At 36.6% G+C, this 15,203-nt stretch overlaps 1 protein-coding gene across 4 annotated transcripts in view; it reads right to left on the minus strand.

The window, feature by feature from the left end:
* The window catches only part of CKAP5 (cytoskeleton associated protein 5), a 97,176-nt gene that overhangs the window by 58,939 nt on the left and 23,034 nt on the right, over positions 1-15,203 (minus strand). For all 4 annotated transcript variants that reach the window (XM_043481854.1, XM_043481851.1, XM_043481853.1 and 1 more), the window contains 3 exons: positions 3,375-3,468; positions 2,705-2,898; positions 726-932 (listed from right to left, as the gene is read on the minus strand). In XM_043481854.1, coding sequence (XP_043337789.1) covers positions 726-932; positions 2,705-2,898; positions 3,375-3,431 — 458 coding nt within the window. In that variant the 5' untranslated portion in view covers positions 3,432-3,468. The remainder of the gene's footprint in view (positions 1-725; positions 933-2,704; positions 2,899-3,374; positions 3,469-15,203) is intronic.

Genomic DNA, 15,203 nt, shown 5'->3' on the forward strand with positions numbered 1-15,203 from the left:
ACACCCATAGGTCACACATTGAGGATTTCACTAGATCTGCTTTCTGAAGTATCTCATGTGGCGGTTTTGGGGACAGGATATCAGATGAGAAGGACTGCCAGATAAGAACGAACTAGTGGTTTGTCTAATTCAGATTTCCATACAAAATTACAGCCACTTGTTCCTGAAAGAGATCCCATTCATGAAAAACTTCACTGTCAAACAACATGAAATTCTAGGGTTGAAAATAACTTATTACATAAAAGTTATTTTCTATTTCTGTTGCTATGCCTCTGTTTAAAAGCGTATAGTATTTCCTTCTATTTTATTTTAAAAAGCACATAAACGAAGGTTTGCTTTAGCCAACAACTGTGTCTTTAGCCAGCATTTCAAAGTACATACATTTACGCTTGAGGATAAGAGAAAAAAAGCTGTTAAATACCCTGAGGAGTGCTTTTCCAGGAAAAAGTCAATTCATAATCTTAAAACAGGTCAGAAATATACTCCACTCATTTTCCTTAGAAAGAGATTTAGATAAAATAACTATGCAACATACTTAAAGGCTAAAATTACTGAATACAAAGTATCAAGCCTAAAGAATGGCTCTGGTTTTTCCAGGTCACTTTTCTGGTTAGTATGGCCTGCCAAGTCAATCCCAACAGTTTTCATTTCTGTTTAAACCAGGTAGCCAAACTCAATTGAGAGACTCTCCTCAACAGAACTGAAGCAAAAAGAAAAGGTCTTACCTTAAGGCTTTCCTCAGTGTCTCTATACAGGCCACAACAATCTTGGGGTTCTTATTGTCCAGGCCTTTCAGCAGCTCCTCTTGTACAGCCTCTCCCTTCTCAATCTCTATGTACATCAGACAAATCTCAATGCCTAGCTCCTTGGCTTTGGCTTTGGGTTGGTTGAATACTTTACTTACAACACCTGACACAACTTCTCCCGTGGTTCTGTAATATATAGATTATAAACAATAACAACCATACACATAAAAGCACACTTGAGTGGAAAGAGCTGGAAAGGGTCATGGAAAGTGGGGGAAACAAATTCTTTTTTAAAGAAATGCTTAGAAATAACAAAAATGAGACTATATAAACATTTATGTTCAACAACATTTAAAAAAAAAAACTTAAGCAAACTATTTTAAGACATGTCACAACAGACATGTCACAATAGTTTCTATTTACACAGAGAAGAAATTTAAACAAGAAAGCAAAAAACCCTTGAAATCTCACTACCCAGAGAAAACTACTTTAAACTTTATGATATCCATCCTTCTAGACTTTTCTATATGCATAGATAAAACAGATACACATACATTTTATAAAAATAAGATTACAGAGTTCTTGCTTTTTTGGAAAAAATTTTAAGTCGTCTGAAACACTTTTTAGGACAGAGAATTTCTTCACAGAAGGAATGGATATGCACCTTTAATAACAAAAGGCTGCTCCTGACTCCGTGGCAAGACTTTACAGTATCTTTATTGCTTTGAGCCTCTTCTAATTTAAATAAAACCTGTACTATTGGAAATTAGAGAAACTGAGTGGGCTGGGATCACACACAGCATTTATCAAAAAGTTTCTAGTATCAGAATAAAAATGAAATTAAAAAAGCAACCGTGTCACTGATGGCAAGGGAAAGTGGTGATGCTGATTAACAAAACTGTCAAGTTAATGCCTGTCTTTCTAGGTATAAATTGTGAGGTGAGTCAAGTACATATTGGTGTCTTCTTTATCCATGGATTCCTCAACTGTGGACTCAACTGAATTCAGATAAAATATATTTGGAGAAAAAAATTCTGGAAAGTTCCAAAAAGCAAAAGCCAAACAGCCAGCAACTACTTACACATCATTTACATTGTAGTTACAATTGTTTACATAGTATTTACATTGTATCAGGTATTAGGAGTAACCTAGAGATGAAAGTTGGATGTTGGTAACATGTCATATGCAAATATTAGGCCATTTCATGTAAGGGATTTGAATATGTGTAGATTTTGCTATATCCTAAGGCATGGGGGTATGGACTTTTGTCCTGGAAGCAATTCCCCTGGAGACACTGAGGGATGGCTATATGTATTTCTTGTGCAATTAGGTCAAGGATCCTCATTTTTTTTCCAGTATGGAGGACTCCTTTCAATGACATAAAGACTAGTGTTAGAAAAGTCATGTTTATGAGGTATGGGAGACTGGAGTGACTAGATACATCTATCAACCAATAAGCTGGGAGTTACAGAGGTTGTTTAGTTAGCCTTATCCTCTCCTAAGAGATAAAAACATCTAATGATCATAGGGAGAAAGATGTGACTTTACGATGACACAGCCTGGAACCATTGTAAGAAAAAGATTTTAGTAATGCTCAAATGTTTTCAGTGAAATTCTGATGCCTTTACTAACCACCTCAGTTTCTTCTAAAAATTTTTCCTCTTAGAGTAATTCTCATATAAAAATCTCAGCAGGAGAGAATCACTTGCTCATCAAACCCTAAGGAAAAAACTCAGTATCTGATTTCTAATTTGCTCCTCTCTAAAGATCTCACGTACCTTTTAGATTTCTGAGAGCAGATAAAGACTGAGTGAAAAACAAGGGTCAAGGAGCTATGAAAGTTAAGAAACTAATATCCTCTAAAAGTGCTGAGCACAGTGATCCATAAAAATACATAATTAATCCATGTAGCACCAGACAGGGGTTTTTACCAGAATAGTTGGAAAGAAAGTACTTACTTTCCTGCTACATGGGCATTTTCAACATAAACAAGTGCAGCTTCTAATCCTTTCAACTGAACCACTGCATTGGAATCCGTCACAAACTTTTTGATCAATCCTAAAAATTTGGACCATTCTGGGCTCTTTTCATCTTTTATTTTCTGGAAGATCTTCAGGGCTTCTTCATACCCACTTAACCTTGCTTTCCACAGCTAAAAGAAAAGTATTTTGAAACAAAACAAAATTTACTGGTATTATCATCTACTATTAAGGGGGGGTGACTATCTTATACCAGGTAATTTGAACAAAGGATCCCATAGTAGAAACAAAAACAAAGCTTAAGAAATTCAGATAGTTGATTTTTTTTTAAAGATTAGCTAATAAACTTTTTCTTGTGTTTAATATTAATGATATTCTTCCAAAGCCTTCTAGAATTCATAAGCCGGCCACTATAAATGTATCGCATTTTGTATCCAAGTATTAGTCATTATTTCTTTGTAACAGGACATTAAAAAGGTAACGATTCAAACATGAGACAGTTTCCTGCTGAAAGTGTCCAATCTCCAAAGCAGGCTGTTTTTCTGGTTGTATTGTGTAATCATTAGGCAGCTTTATACTATACTATACAGTATAACTGCTGACAAAACAAGCCAATGACAGTAAAATCTGAGTTCCAGAAAAGTCTTACCTTGTGTTCACATTTCTGATCAACCGGCAGTTTCATCCACTCACTGTCATCTCCCATTGTGCTTCCAGTTTCTCGTTAGAATTAACAGTAATTCCTGGTCAGATAAAAATCGGAATCCATTAACTCTAGCAACCAAGCTGTCTCTCTTTTATCAAGCACACACCAACAAAGAATCTCATTCTTTGGTCAAATGCCCATTTAATTCCATTAATAGAACATTTTAAAAGTAAACAAAAAGTTAATAAAAAATCTAAATAAATCTAGAAAGGACAGATACTATTTTTAAAAAAAGATGCTTATATGTATTTTCCCAAATGAGAACTTCTTAGATCTATGACAAAGCTAGAATAAAACAGAAGAGCTAAACTACTCGGCCTTTTAAAAAAGGCAAGAAAAGAGTTTCAAAGATAAGTCATACTTTTAACTCAAAATTCAGTAAGGCAAATAATCAACATGAAAAAAACCTCAATGCTACCTAACTCTCTACCTAATCCTGGTAAATAAACATGTCTATATAAACTAAAGGAAATCAACCCTGAATATTCATTGAAGGACTGAAGCTGAAGCTCCAATACTTCAGCCACTGATGTGAAAAGTTGACTCAATGAAAAGACCCTGATGCCGGGAAAGATTGAAGGCTGAAAGAATGGGAAAGAAGAAGGGTGTGGCAGAGGATGAGATGGTTAGATAGCATCACCAATTCAAAGGACATGAATTTAAGCAAACTCCAAGAGGTACTGGAGGACAGAGGAGCCTGGAGTGTTATAGTCCAAGGGACAGCAAAGAATTGGACACAGCTTAATAAGAGAACAACAACAACAAAATATAAACTAGCAAAAAATTAAATCCCCCAATAAACTAATTCTTCATAAACATTAAATCATTTTTTAGTTACTGAGATTTGTAGTCAACATCCCTTTAACAACTTTATGCTATTCATTTAGATAACATAGCTGTAGAAAATCTCCAAAGTACAGAAAATATATAAAGAAGGAAAGTACTAAAACACAATTTCACGCCAATTAGTAACCACGATGAACACTGAAATGTATCCACTTGAATCTTTCTAGATTTCTTTATATGTACATGCAGTGTATAAATTATACGAAAAAGGGCTCATCTTCTTGTAATTTTTTTCTTACATGGTCACAAACATTTCCTCACATTTGAGAACATGATGTTTAAAGGCTGTGTGTGTGTGTGTGTCAGTCACTCAGTCACGTCCAACTCTTCGTGACCCCACGGATTGTAGCCCGCCAGGCTTCTCTGTGCATGGAATTCTCCAGGCAAGAATACTGGAGTGGATTGCCATTCCCTTCTCCCGAGGAACTTCCCAACCCAGGAATCCAACCCTGGTCTCCTGCCTCGCAGGCAGGTTGTTTACCATTTGAGCTAAAGTCTAAATGCATTGCATTTTATGAATGTACCATAATTATCAATTCTAACGGTGGACATTTAAATTGTCTCAAAATTTTCAATATTATAAATAACACAAAAGAGATCTTGTTTATCTCTCTGTCCTCAAGTCACATCTGACATAAAATATGTCTTCAATCAATATTTATTTAATGAATATATGCCTTGATACTGGTCTGCTATGAGTCAGGCACTGTGAAAAGTACTTTTTAAAATTGTGGATTCATTACACTAACCACAACTACATGAAAGAAAAATATTCTTCCCACTTTACACACTAGGCTCAATAATTTGCCAAAAACAACAAAACTGGCAGGCAGTAGCTCACGCTAAGATTCAGTCTATGCCTCTTCCTTTACAACTTGTTGCCTCCCATTTAAATGCAGAAACTATCTCAGGAAAAAATATTAGAGATTGAATTGTAAAAGTTTATTAGAGTAAATGAAACTTCCATTAAGACATCTCTTCAAAATCCCCAAGACTCTGAAACAACAGCACTGTGTTTTGGAGGAGGAGTCAGAGAATCTATGAGAAGGCTAATAAAGCAATAGCGAGAAAATACAAGAGTTTGGAGAACAGTATGATGTTATTTAACTTGAAAGTGCACATTCTCTACTATCTGGCAACTCCATTCCTAGGTACATACCCTAGAAACTGATGCCAATTGCACCAGAAGACCTATATAAGGATATTTACAGCGATGTTGGCCATAGACGTCAAATGTTGAAAACACATTAAAATTCATCAGAAAGAGAATGAACAGTGGTATAGTCACTGGATGTAATATTACACAGCAACTAAGAGAACTGAAAGTGCTGATAGCAGCCACTCCAACAAGGACATGAACACGCCAAAAGTAACCCAAATGTCTACTGGTGGATGAATAAACAAACTGACACGTACATACAAAGGACTGCTACTCAGCCATCAATGAGAATGAAGTACTTACTGATACACGTTACAACATGGATGGGTGTCACAAACACGACGCTAAGTGAAGGAAGCCAAACATGAAAGGTCTGATATCACACGATTCCATACACAGGAAATATCCAGAATGTATCAATCCATAGAGACAGATTCAGATTAGTGGTTGCCAGGAGTTGCAGAGAGAGGAAGAATGGGAAGAAATTTCTTAATGGATAAGTAGTTTTACTGTGATGTGATGGAAATGTTATTGTTTTGGGACTAGACAGAGATGGTGGTTGTACAACATTGTGAATGTGTAAAATGCCATTGAATTGTTCACTTAAAATGGTTGATTTTATGTTACATGAATGTCACATCAATAAAAAAAAATTTAAGTTCCCAGGTGAATCTAACAAGCAACCTGGGCTAAAAACCTCTAACGTTATCTTCTTGGCACAAGTTTGAGCTACAAAAGCAATCTTTACTATCTGACTGATTTTCAAAGAGAAACAGTCAGTGAGAGCTTTTAAAGCGTTTTCCAACCAAGAGAATGCGAACAACATTCAATTGTTGGTATTCTGTGAATTCAGCACAATACTTTCTTTTTTTCTTGTTGGTTCCTTTTTGAAACATGAAGAAAAAGGTGATCCAACCTAACTGCACCATATGAAATATTGCTGTCATTGTGCTATGTTTTCTGAAATGGCTTCTACTACTTCATAGCCTCAGTTTAAAAAAACTATTGGTTTATGATTTTGTTGCTTTCCATTCAAAGCAAAGGCTTGGTTCATACCAAAACTTGCCCAGGCACTGAAATAATGGATAGTATTTTGTGTATACGTGTGAAACTGAAGACTCTTGCTTTGTCTTTATCTTTTCCCAGATTAGTATGCTAAGAAAAAAAAAGGACTTCACTAATTTTTCTCCATAATTAATTTTAAAATTAATTTTAGAATTTAATTTTTTACATATCTAAGAAAATATATACAATATATGTTTTAGGAGGCATTACCATAAAATTGATATACTGACCTACCATCCAAATTAAAAATTAGAACTTTACCAATATTATTGCACCAGTGCAACTCTTTCCTACCCCCATCCTTCTTCCCAAAGCAGCACTTTCCAGAAGTTTGTTTGGTTCTATGCTGTGGTCCGGAGAAGGCAATGGCACCCCACCCCAGTACTCTTGCCTGGAAAATCCCATGGACAGAGGAGCCTGGTGGGCTGCAGTCCATGATGTCACTAAGAGTTGGACACGACTGAGTGACTTCACTTTCACTTTTCCCTTTCATGCGTTGGAGAAGGAAATGGCAACCCACTTCAGTGTTCTTGCCTGGAGAATCCCAGGGACGGGGGAGCCTGGTGGGCTGCCGTCTATGGGGTCGCACAGAGTCGGACACGACTGAGGCGACTTAGCAGCAGTAGCAGCAGCATGCTGTGGTCAGTCACATATTCCTAAACAAAATTAACTGTGTTTGCTTGTGAGCCTTAGAAAATGTTATACTGTTGTATAACTTGCCTTTTTCATTAAATGTTTCATTTGTAAAATTCACCCATGTGGTATACTATAGTTTAAATCTACTAAAATTGTGGTCGAAAGACTTATGCTGGCACAAAACCTTACCATTCCAAGATAAGTATAGAAACAGAGGTAAGTGTTTAGAAACTGCCATAGCAGCTATTCTAACTTCTTTTATTATGGTGGTCTAAGGAACTGAAAAATGTTGAGTGAGGCTAATGTATAAAATACAACAAGAAAAGTAAGGGAGGACAGAGAGTAAGGCTGGGAGGTAGTCTAGATCAGACCCTGAAAGGTCTTATAAGTGATGTTAAGAAATCTGGACTTTAGCCCAAAGGAAGGAGACTTTGACTGAAGGACTGTAAACATAAAAATTTGATAAGGTATCAAATTTGCATTTTTCAAACATTATATAATGTAAATATAAAAGCAATATAAAGAATGTCTTGGAAGGCAGTAACAATGGAGGAAAATCAGAAAACTGTAATCTAAGTGAAGGATGATGATAACTTGGAACTAAGAACAGTAGCAATGCAGGTAGAGAAAAGAGAATGGATTTTAGAGACATAAAGAATGTCAAGGACTATCTTTATTGAGTGACTAAAGGAGTCTAAGATCAGGATAAAGATGAAGCTTTGGACAAGCTGTGTCTGAGATGTACATTAGACAAGGGTAGATGTGGAAAGCAGTTGGAGATTCCAGCCTGGTGCTCAAGAGACAGAACTGGTCTGGAGATAAAAATTTAGTTAGGAGTTATCTGTGTGGCTCAAATGGTAAAGAATCTGCCTGCAATGTGGGAGACCGGGGTTAGATCCCTGGGTCGGGAAGATCCCCTGGAGAAGGGAATGGCTACCCACTCCAGTATTCTGGCCTGGAGAATTCCATGGACAGAGGAGCCTGGCGGGCTACAGTCCAAGGGATCGCAAAGAGTCAGACACGACTGAGTAACTAACACACACAAGGGGTGGATGAATAGTACCGAGGAAGGGTGCATAGTGAGAAGAGCCCCAGGTTAGAGTTTAGATGTTTCAAGTTTAGCAACCAGAATCTATAGGACCTTAGTCTATCATGTATAGTGCCGGATACACAAAATGATAAGTTAATGTCTGCTGGGGAAATAAAAAGAAAAAACCACAATAATCCAAAGTGCAGTAAACAGTCTTACCAAATTTGAGTTTTTGTTACTTAAGGGAAACTTTGTTACTTTCAATTTCTACCTGCAAATCTAAATTTAAAAAAAAAGAAAAGGAATTCTGTATCTTCAAAATCACCACTAACTGCAGGTTGAGACCTTAGGTAAGTTACTTACCCAAATGTACACTGCCTCAGCAAGCTTGTGTGTGAAGTGGGAATAAAAGTACACACCTCAGAGGATTGTGTGGATTAAATAAGTCAGTACATGAAAAGCTGTTATACTAGGTACTTGGCATCTAGGTACTTGGCTCAATAAATGCTAGCAATTTACTATCATTATTTGGCATTCCAAATTTGAAAATATTTATCTCATCTCTAAATTATAGTCGACTTTATTTTGGAATTGCATAGCATTAAAAGAGCAAGTCTATAAGCAACTTAGAATATTGCTTAATGTGTAAGATACATGATTATATTAAATCTGTCATGTTGAAATACAGTATTAATATCGAAGTATTTTGAAATGTGAGCATATGGGTTTCTACATTAATACATTAAATAAAACATAGCAGCATATTTAATAACTACTGTAATTCTGAAGTTATGATGAATAAAAATATTTTTATATATTATACGACTATAGATGATTTCTATTGGTGACAGAGGCATATGTTCTTCTAATATCACTGCAGTTTTATTGTCTACATTATTAACCGAAGAAAATGTCAAAATTTCAGTTAAAAGGTTAGTGAAAATAAGATGTAATTATTTTTCCACATAAATGTACAGAGTCCCTGAATCCTAACACAGGTTAAAATCTCTTAGTCTACGACCTTTCAAATTCTATGATCAAAGACTTTAGGGCACTGCTTACAATCATCTCAAAGTCCCTTGTTAAAATAACAGTTAATACCCATCCAATACTTCAGTGGCACTTTATCTTTTACAGGTATTTTTATAATCATTCATCTTCTGTGTATTTCATAATGTAAATGCAAGCACACTATCTCATTTGGGTTTATTTTCTTTCTTTATATTATTTTTAGTTATGTGGCTCTTTCTTACTAAACTGTAAGATCCTCTTGAGCAAAAGCCTTTTGTCTTATTAATCTCTATCCTCACAAGGTTCAAATAAATAAAGCATCACTATCCTCTTTTTTCAGGTTTATTTTCTTTCTTTTTTTAATATTATTCTTAGTTAGGTAACTCTTTCTTACTCAACCATAAGATTCTCTTGAGCAAAAGCTTTTTGTCTAGTTAATCTCTCTTTTCATGAGGCTCAAATAAATAAATAAAGCATCTTTATCCTCTTTCTATACATGGGGGGAAAAGAGGTTCAGTGTCCCGCCAAAGGTCACTTGGGTGGAGGAGAATGGTCTAGAGGAGATTTCTTGATTCTTAGTTTGGTGAATTTTCCATGACTTACCTACATATGGTTTCTATATGATCTACAGTGAAATCTATTCACCCTATATCTATTCATATAGTATAAATGTAAGTTATTTTGGTGATTACCTAACTCAATAAAAATATAAACAACAAATAAGAGTATATGTGAAAGACAAGTTCACTTGCTTCCAAAGGACTTAAGGTAATTTAGAGAAATTTAAAATAGTTAGGTGGTAAGGGGGAATCATCCCTGATCAGCAGCTGCCAAATAATCAAGCTAAGTACCTAGCTGGGTCTCAGATACTGTTCACTTGTCTTTGCATAAGAAATAACTCAGTTTTAATTGTAATTTGGGGTTATTCACAATACTTATTCCACTGAGTATTGACTCTACCAGTTGAAAAAGATCTTTCCTTGAAATTGATTAAAAAAACCAAAAGAGTAGCAGACTATAATCTACAGTTCATACTAGTTTTAAATTTATAACTACAATTATAGAATATTTGTGGGAGGGTAGGAAAAAGGTCGGAGAAGGAAATGGCAACCACTCCAGTGTTCTTGCCTGGAGAATCCCAGGGACAGGGGAGCCTGGTGGGCTTCCGTCTATGGGGTCGCACAGAGTCGGACACAATTGAAGTGACTTAGCAGCAGCAGCTGGAAAAAGGTCATTAAAGTGGCCACTTGTTTACATAAAGTTAAACTATGCCTCTATCTGCACATTTTAACTAACCATTATCAGACAGGCCTTAGGAACATTCAGAACATATTCAGGAAGTAATGCAGAGGACCCTCAGAGTTCATAAAATGAAATATGTATAAAATAAACCAATAATTTCACGAAAAGTCGTACAATCTAAAGGCCTGAATAATCTCTTCTGAGAAATGTAGTGCTATTTTCAAAACACACAGCAAACTAAAACCAAATAAACATTCATAATAGCTAAGAGTGGAAACCACCCAAATCTCCACCCAAAAATGTGGTAAATCCATAGAATAGAATATGATTCAATGATAAAAATGAGGTACTATAAAGAATTTCTAAAATTCAAAAATAGGCAAACAACGTGATTAAAAGTGGGCAAAGAACTTGATTAGATACCTATCCAAAGAAGACAGACAAATGGCTAATAAGTGCATGAAAAGCAGCTCAATACTACTAAACATCAGGGGAATGCAAATCAAAACTATGAGAGACCACTTCATACCTATTAGAATAGCTACTGTCAAAAATCCAGAAAACAGCAAACGATGGCAAGGATATGGAGAAACTGGAGCCCTTTAACACAGTTGGTGAGAATGTAAGACAGTACAGCCACTGTGGAAAACGGTATGGTGGTTCCTCCAAAAATAAACAATATGGCCATATGATCCAGTAATTCCATTTCTGGGTATACTGAAAGCAGGGTTTGGGTTTCCCAGGTGGCACTAGTGGTAAAGAACCTGCCTGACAATGCAGGAGACATAAGAGATGCGAGGTGGATCCCTGGGTCGGGAAGATTCCCTGAAGAAGGAAATGGCAACCCACTCCAGCATCTCTGTCTGGAATCCCACAGACAGAGGAGCCTGGAGGACTACAGTCCATGGGGTTGCAAAGAGTTGGACACAACTGAAGGGACTTAGCAAGTACAAAGAGATCTCTGTACACCCATGTTCACAGCAGCATTATTCACAACAGTTAGAACACGGAAGCAACCCACGTGACCATCAATGGATGAACGGCTAAGCAAAATGTGGTATGTACACACAACAGAGTATCACTCAGCTTTAAAAAGGAAAGAAATTCTGACACAAGCTTATAACCTGGGTGACGCTTGAAGATACTGTTAACCGAAATAAGCCAGCCACAAAGAGACAAATGCTGTGATTCCACTTATGTGAAGTGCTTATTGCTGTTGCTCAGTCGCTCAGTCGTGTCCGACTCTTTGTGACCCCATGGACTGCAGCACACCAGGCTTCCCTGTCCTTCACCATCTCCAGAAGCTTGCTCAAACTCATGTCCATTGAGTCAGTGATGCCATCCAAACATCTCATCCTCTGTCACCCCCTTCTCCTCTTGCCCTCAATCTTTCCCAGCATCAGGGTCTTTTCAGTGAGTCGGCTCTCCACATCAAGTGGCCCAAGTCTTGGAGCTTCAGCTTCAGAATCAGTCCTTTCAATGAATATTCAGGGTTGATTTCCTTTAGGATGGACTGGTTGGATCTCCTTGCAGTCCAAGGGACTCTCAAGAGTCTTCTCCAACACCACAGTTCAAAAGCATTAATTCCTCAGCACTCAGCTTTCTTTGTGGTCCAACTCTCACACCCATACATGACCACTGGGAAAACCACAGCTTTGACTACATGGATCTTCGTTGGCAAAGTAATGTCTTTGCTCTTCTTAGAGTAGCCAAACTCCTGGAAATAGAAGCTAGAATAATTGTTGCCAACAGATGTAAGGAGAGGGGAATGAGGAGTTACTGTTTAACAGGTATAAAGTTTTAGTTCTACAAGGAGAAGAATTATGGAGATGGATGGTGGAGGATACACAACATTACAAATGCATTTAATGCCACTGAATTGTACATTTAAAAATGCTTAAGATGGTAGATTTATATGAAATGTTCAGAATAGGCAAATCTACAGAGACAGAAATTGGATGAGTGGTTGCCTACGACTAGAGTGTTTGGGAATATTAAAAAGTGTGAAGGAGGGTGGGGTTTCTTTTTGGGGTAATGAAAAATGTTCTAAAATTGACTGTGGTGATGGTTGCACAAATTTATGAATATACTGAAAGTCATTGAATTGTACACTTTAAAAATGGGGGAATGGTATATAAATTATATGTCTTACTAAAACTGTTGAAACAATAACAACAACAACAAAAACTAACAAAGTTTACTTAAAAAGAAGTCCTTGGGAAATAAGAATGATATGTAAAAGCTGCCAATCATTTTACACTTGCATGGGCTGGCTATAATGATTAGAATCCTTTCTAATAATAGGATCTAATACTCCAATTTTACCTTAAGTATTCACTCAATGAATTTCCCACTGGGCAAACCATGATGGTTCAACGAGTTCACAGGAGTAAAAGTAGATACCTAAACAAAGAACCATATCCACTTGAAACTAGCACAACACTGTTAATTGGCTATACTCCAATATAAAATAAAAAGTAAAAAAAAACAAAAAACACAATCCCAAACAACCATAATACAAAATGTAATATATGTGGAAAGTGCCCTAAGCAAGAGACAAATAAGGGTCAGGGAGATCAAAGATAGGATCACTGCCAGTGAGTAAGGGATGGTTAATGAAAAATCTTATAGAAAGGATGACATCTGAGCTCAGTAATAAATTATAGGTAGATTAACAAAAAACAAACAAAAACAAAACCAGGAGTGGAGAAGAGATACTGAAGGTGAGAAAATGCAAAACGCAAAGTCTTGGAAGTAGAAAAGTACTAAGCATGTTTAGGGAACGCTAAATGGCTCCACTTAACATAGACCAGAAAGATAGACTGGGGCCAGATCATGTATATTCTTGAGTATTAAGCTAAACAGCAGAGGATGCTGATGATCTGAAGCAGGGCAATGACATGATCCTATCCACTTTAGAATGCTAAATCTATGTAGAATGAATTGGAAGGGAGAGAAAGTAGAGTACTGATAAGAAATTATTGCAGTACTCGAGGACAAAGCTAAATAGAAGCCAGAACTCCTAGGAATGGAAAGGATGAGCAGAGGAGACTGAAGGGAGTTACATTAAAGAAACAATCAGCAAGCCTTAGCAACTAAGGATGTGGGAGTAGGAAGAAAAATCTAGTAGGAGGCTCCAGTCTACATGACTGGGAGAACAGTGGTGCTAATGACAGAAAAATGTCAGAAGAAAGTTCTGAGAGTTGTTTGTTTAGGGGGAGTGGAGGAGAGGTTAAGAATACGATGAGTTTGGTTTTAGATTTGAAATTCATGTGGGTGGAAATGTGGCACCAGGAATGAACAGAGGGCTCTGGATTTTATAAACAGGAAACCAAGTCTTCATTACATAGCAAAGCTTGATGTTTTAAGAGTGCATAACACTGCCAACAAAGAGAAGCATTAATAAAATTAATTTGACATATATATGATGTTTGCTATGGTTCATTCAAGTTAGTCCATACTACAAATACTCAGAAATTTCAAGTTCATTATCATTATGGTTCATTCAAGCTAGTTCATACTACAAATACTCAGAAACTTCAAATTACTCCACATTCTGTTTTTACCCTAGTCTAAAACAGAGGCAAACTAAATCTGTTCCACAGAAATATTATAATTTTAATACCATTGTTGTATCTAAAAATGACTTCTAAAGAGCTCAAATACCATATAGTTCACACTATTGCTGAAGAATGTTTATATGTAATTATTTATTTTTAGACCAGAGATTAGGAAATGTTTCCAAAGTCACACATAAGGCCACAACTTAGAATAAACTCTGAACTTAGAACAGATTTCAGTTTAGTGTCCAATTAAATATTACATGTGCATTATGTACTATCATTAGCATACAGACCCCAGCAGTCTATGCATTTCCTCTTTCATGAACCAGCTAAAAGCAAGGCACTGAGAGAGAAAGCCATCAGTAACAACAGTAAGGTCAGACCTGGGGGTAGAACCTGTATCTCCTATTCCTCAGTCCACCATTCTTCCCCGTCACTCAAGGGTCCATGCAGTGTCCTTTTACTTTAAATTCCTGCACTATGACAGCTAATAAGAACATTTATACAGCTACTAAACATACTGTTTTAGTTTTGACTTGGGAAGAAGGTATGGTAGTGAAACTATCTTATGGCTAGCTCCCAAACTCTTGACCTACAAAAGCTCTTCACTATCACGATACAAGAGATCTGGATCTGATTACCATTCCTGGACTCCTGACTTCTGTCTAAGGAAATGCTACTGCAGAAGCATAGAATGAGTCTGAGGGAAGTCTGAGGAAAAATTCTCCCCACCCAAAAAGAAACTCCTCTGAACGATTATAATAAAGAATGATGTGAACTTGCTAAAAAAAAAAAAGGAAATTATAAAACAAGGATAAGACAAAATACACATACATGCCCAGAAATCTTTACTCAAAGTATGTCTAAGAAGGACAACTGGATTAAAGAAGTATAACAATTATGTAACTGTCATAGAAAATTTTAAAATGTATTACCTGGCCAAGCCAGACAAAATCTCATCACTTAAGTAGCCAGTAACAAAAATGACAAAACTTTCCCTCTAACTTAAAAAAAATGCACTGCCTCCAGGTAATTCTCATTAACAAGGACAAGTGTTACCCTCTTATTGGAGTATTTTGCATATGGGGGCAGAAATGGGAACTGCTCCTCTAGTAGGTTATCTCAACAAACTTGAGTGGGCTTGCTGTACTAGTCCTGGGATGGTGGCCTCCCACCAATTCCTTCAGAGAGGGGCAAAAGAGTTGACTCTTTCACATTCT

This window comes from Cervus canadensis, chromosome 11 (assembly GCF_019320065.1).
Source record: "Cervus canadensis isolate Bull #8, Minnesota chromosome 11, ASM1932006v1, whole genome shotgun sequence".
In the NCBI taxonomy this organism is placed as follows: Eukaryota; Metazoa; Chordata; class Mammalia; order Artiodactyla; family Cervidae; genus Cervus; species Cervus canadensis.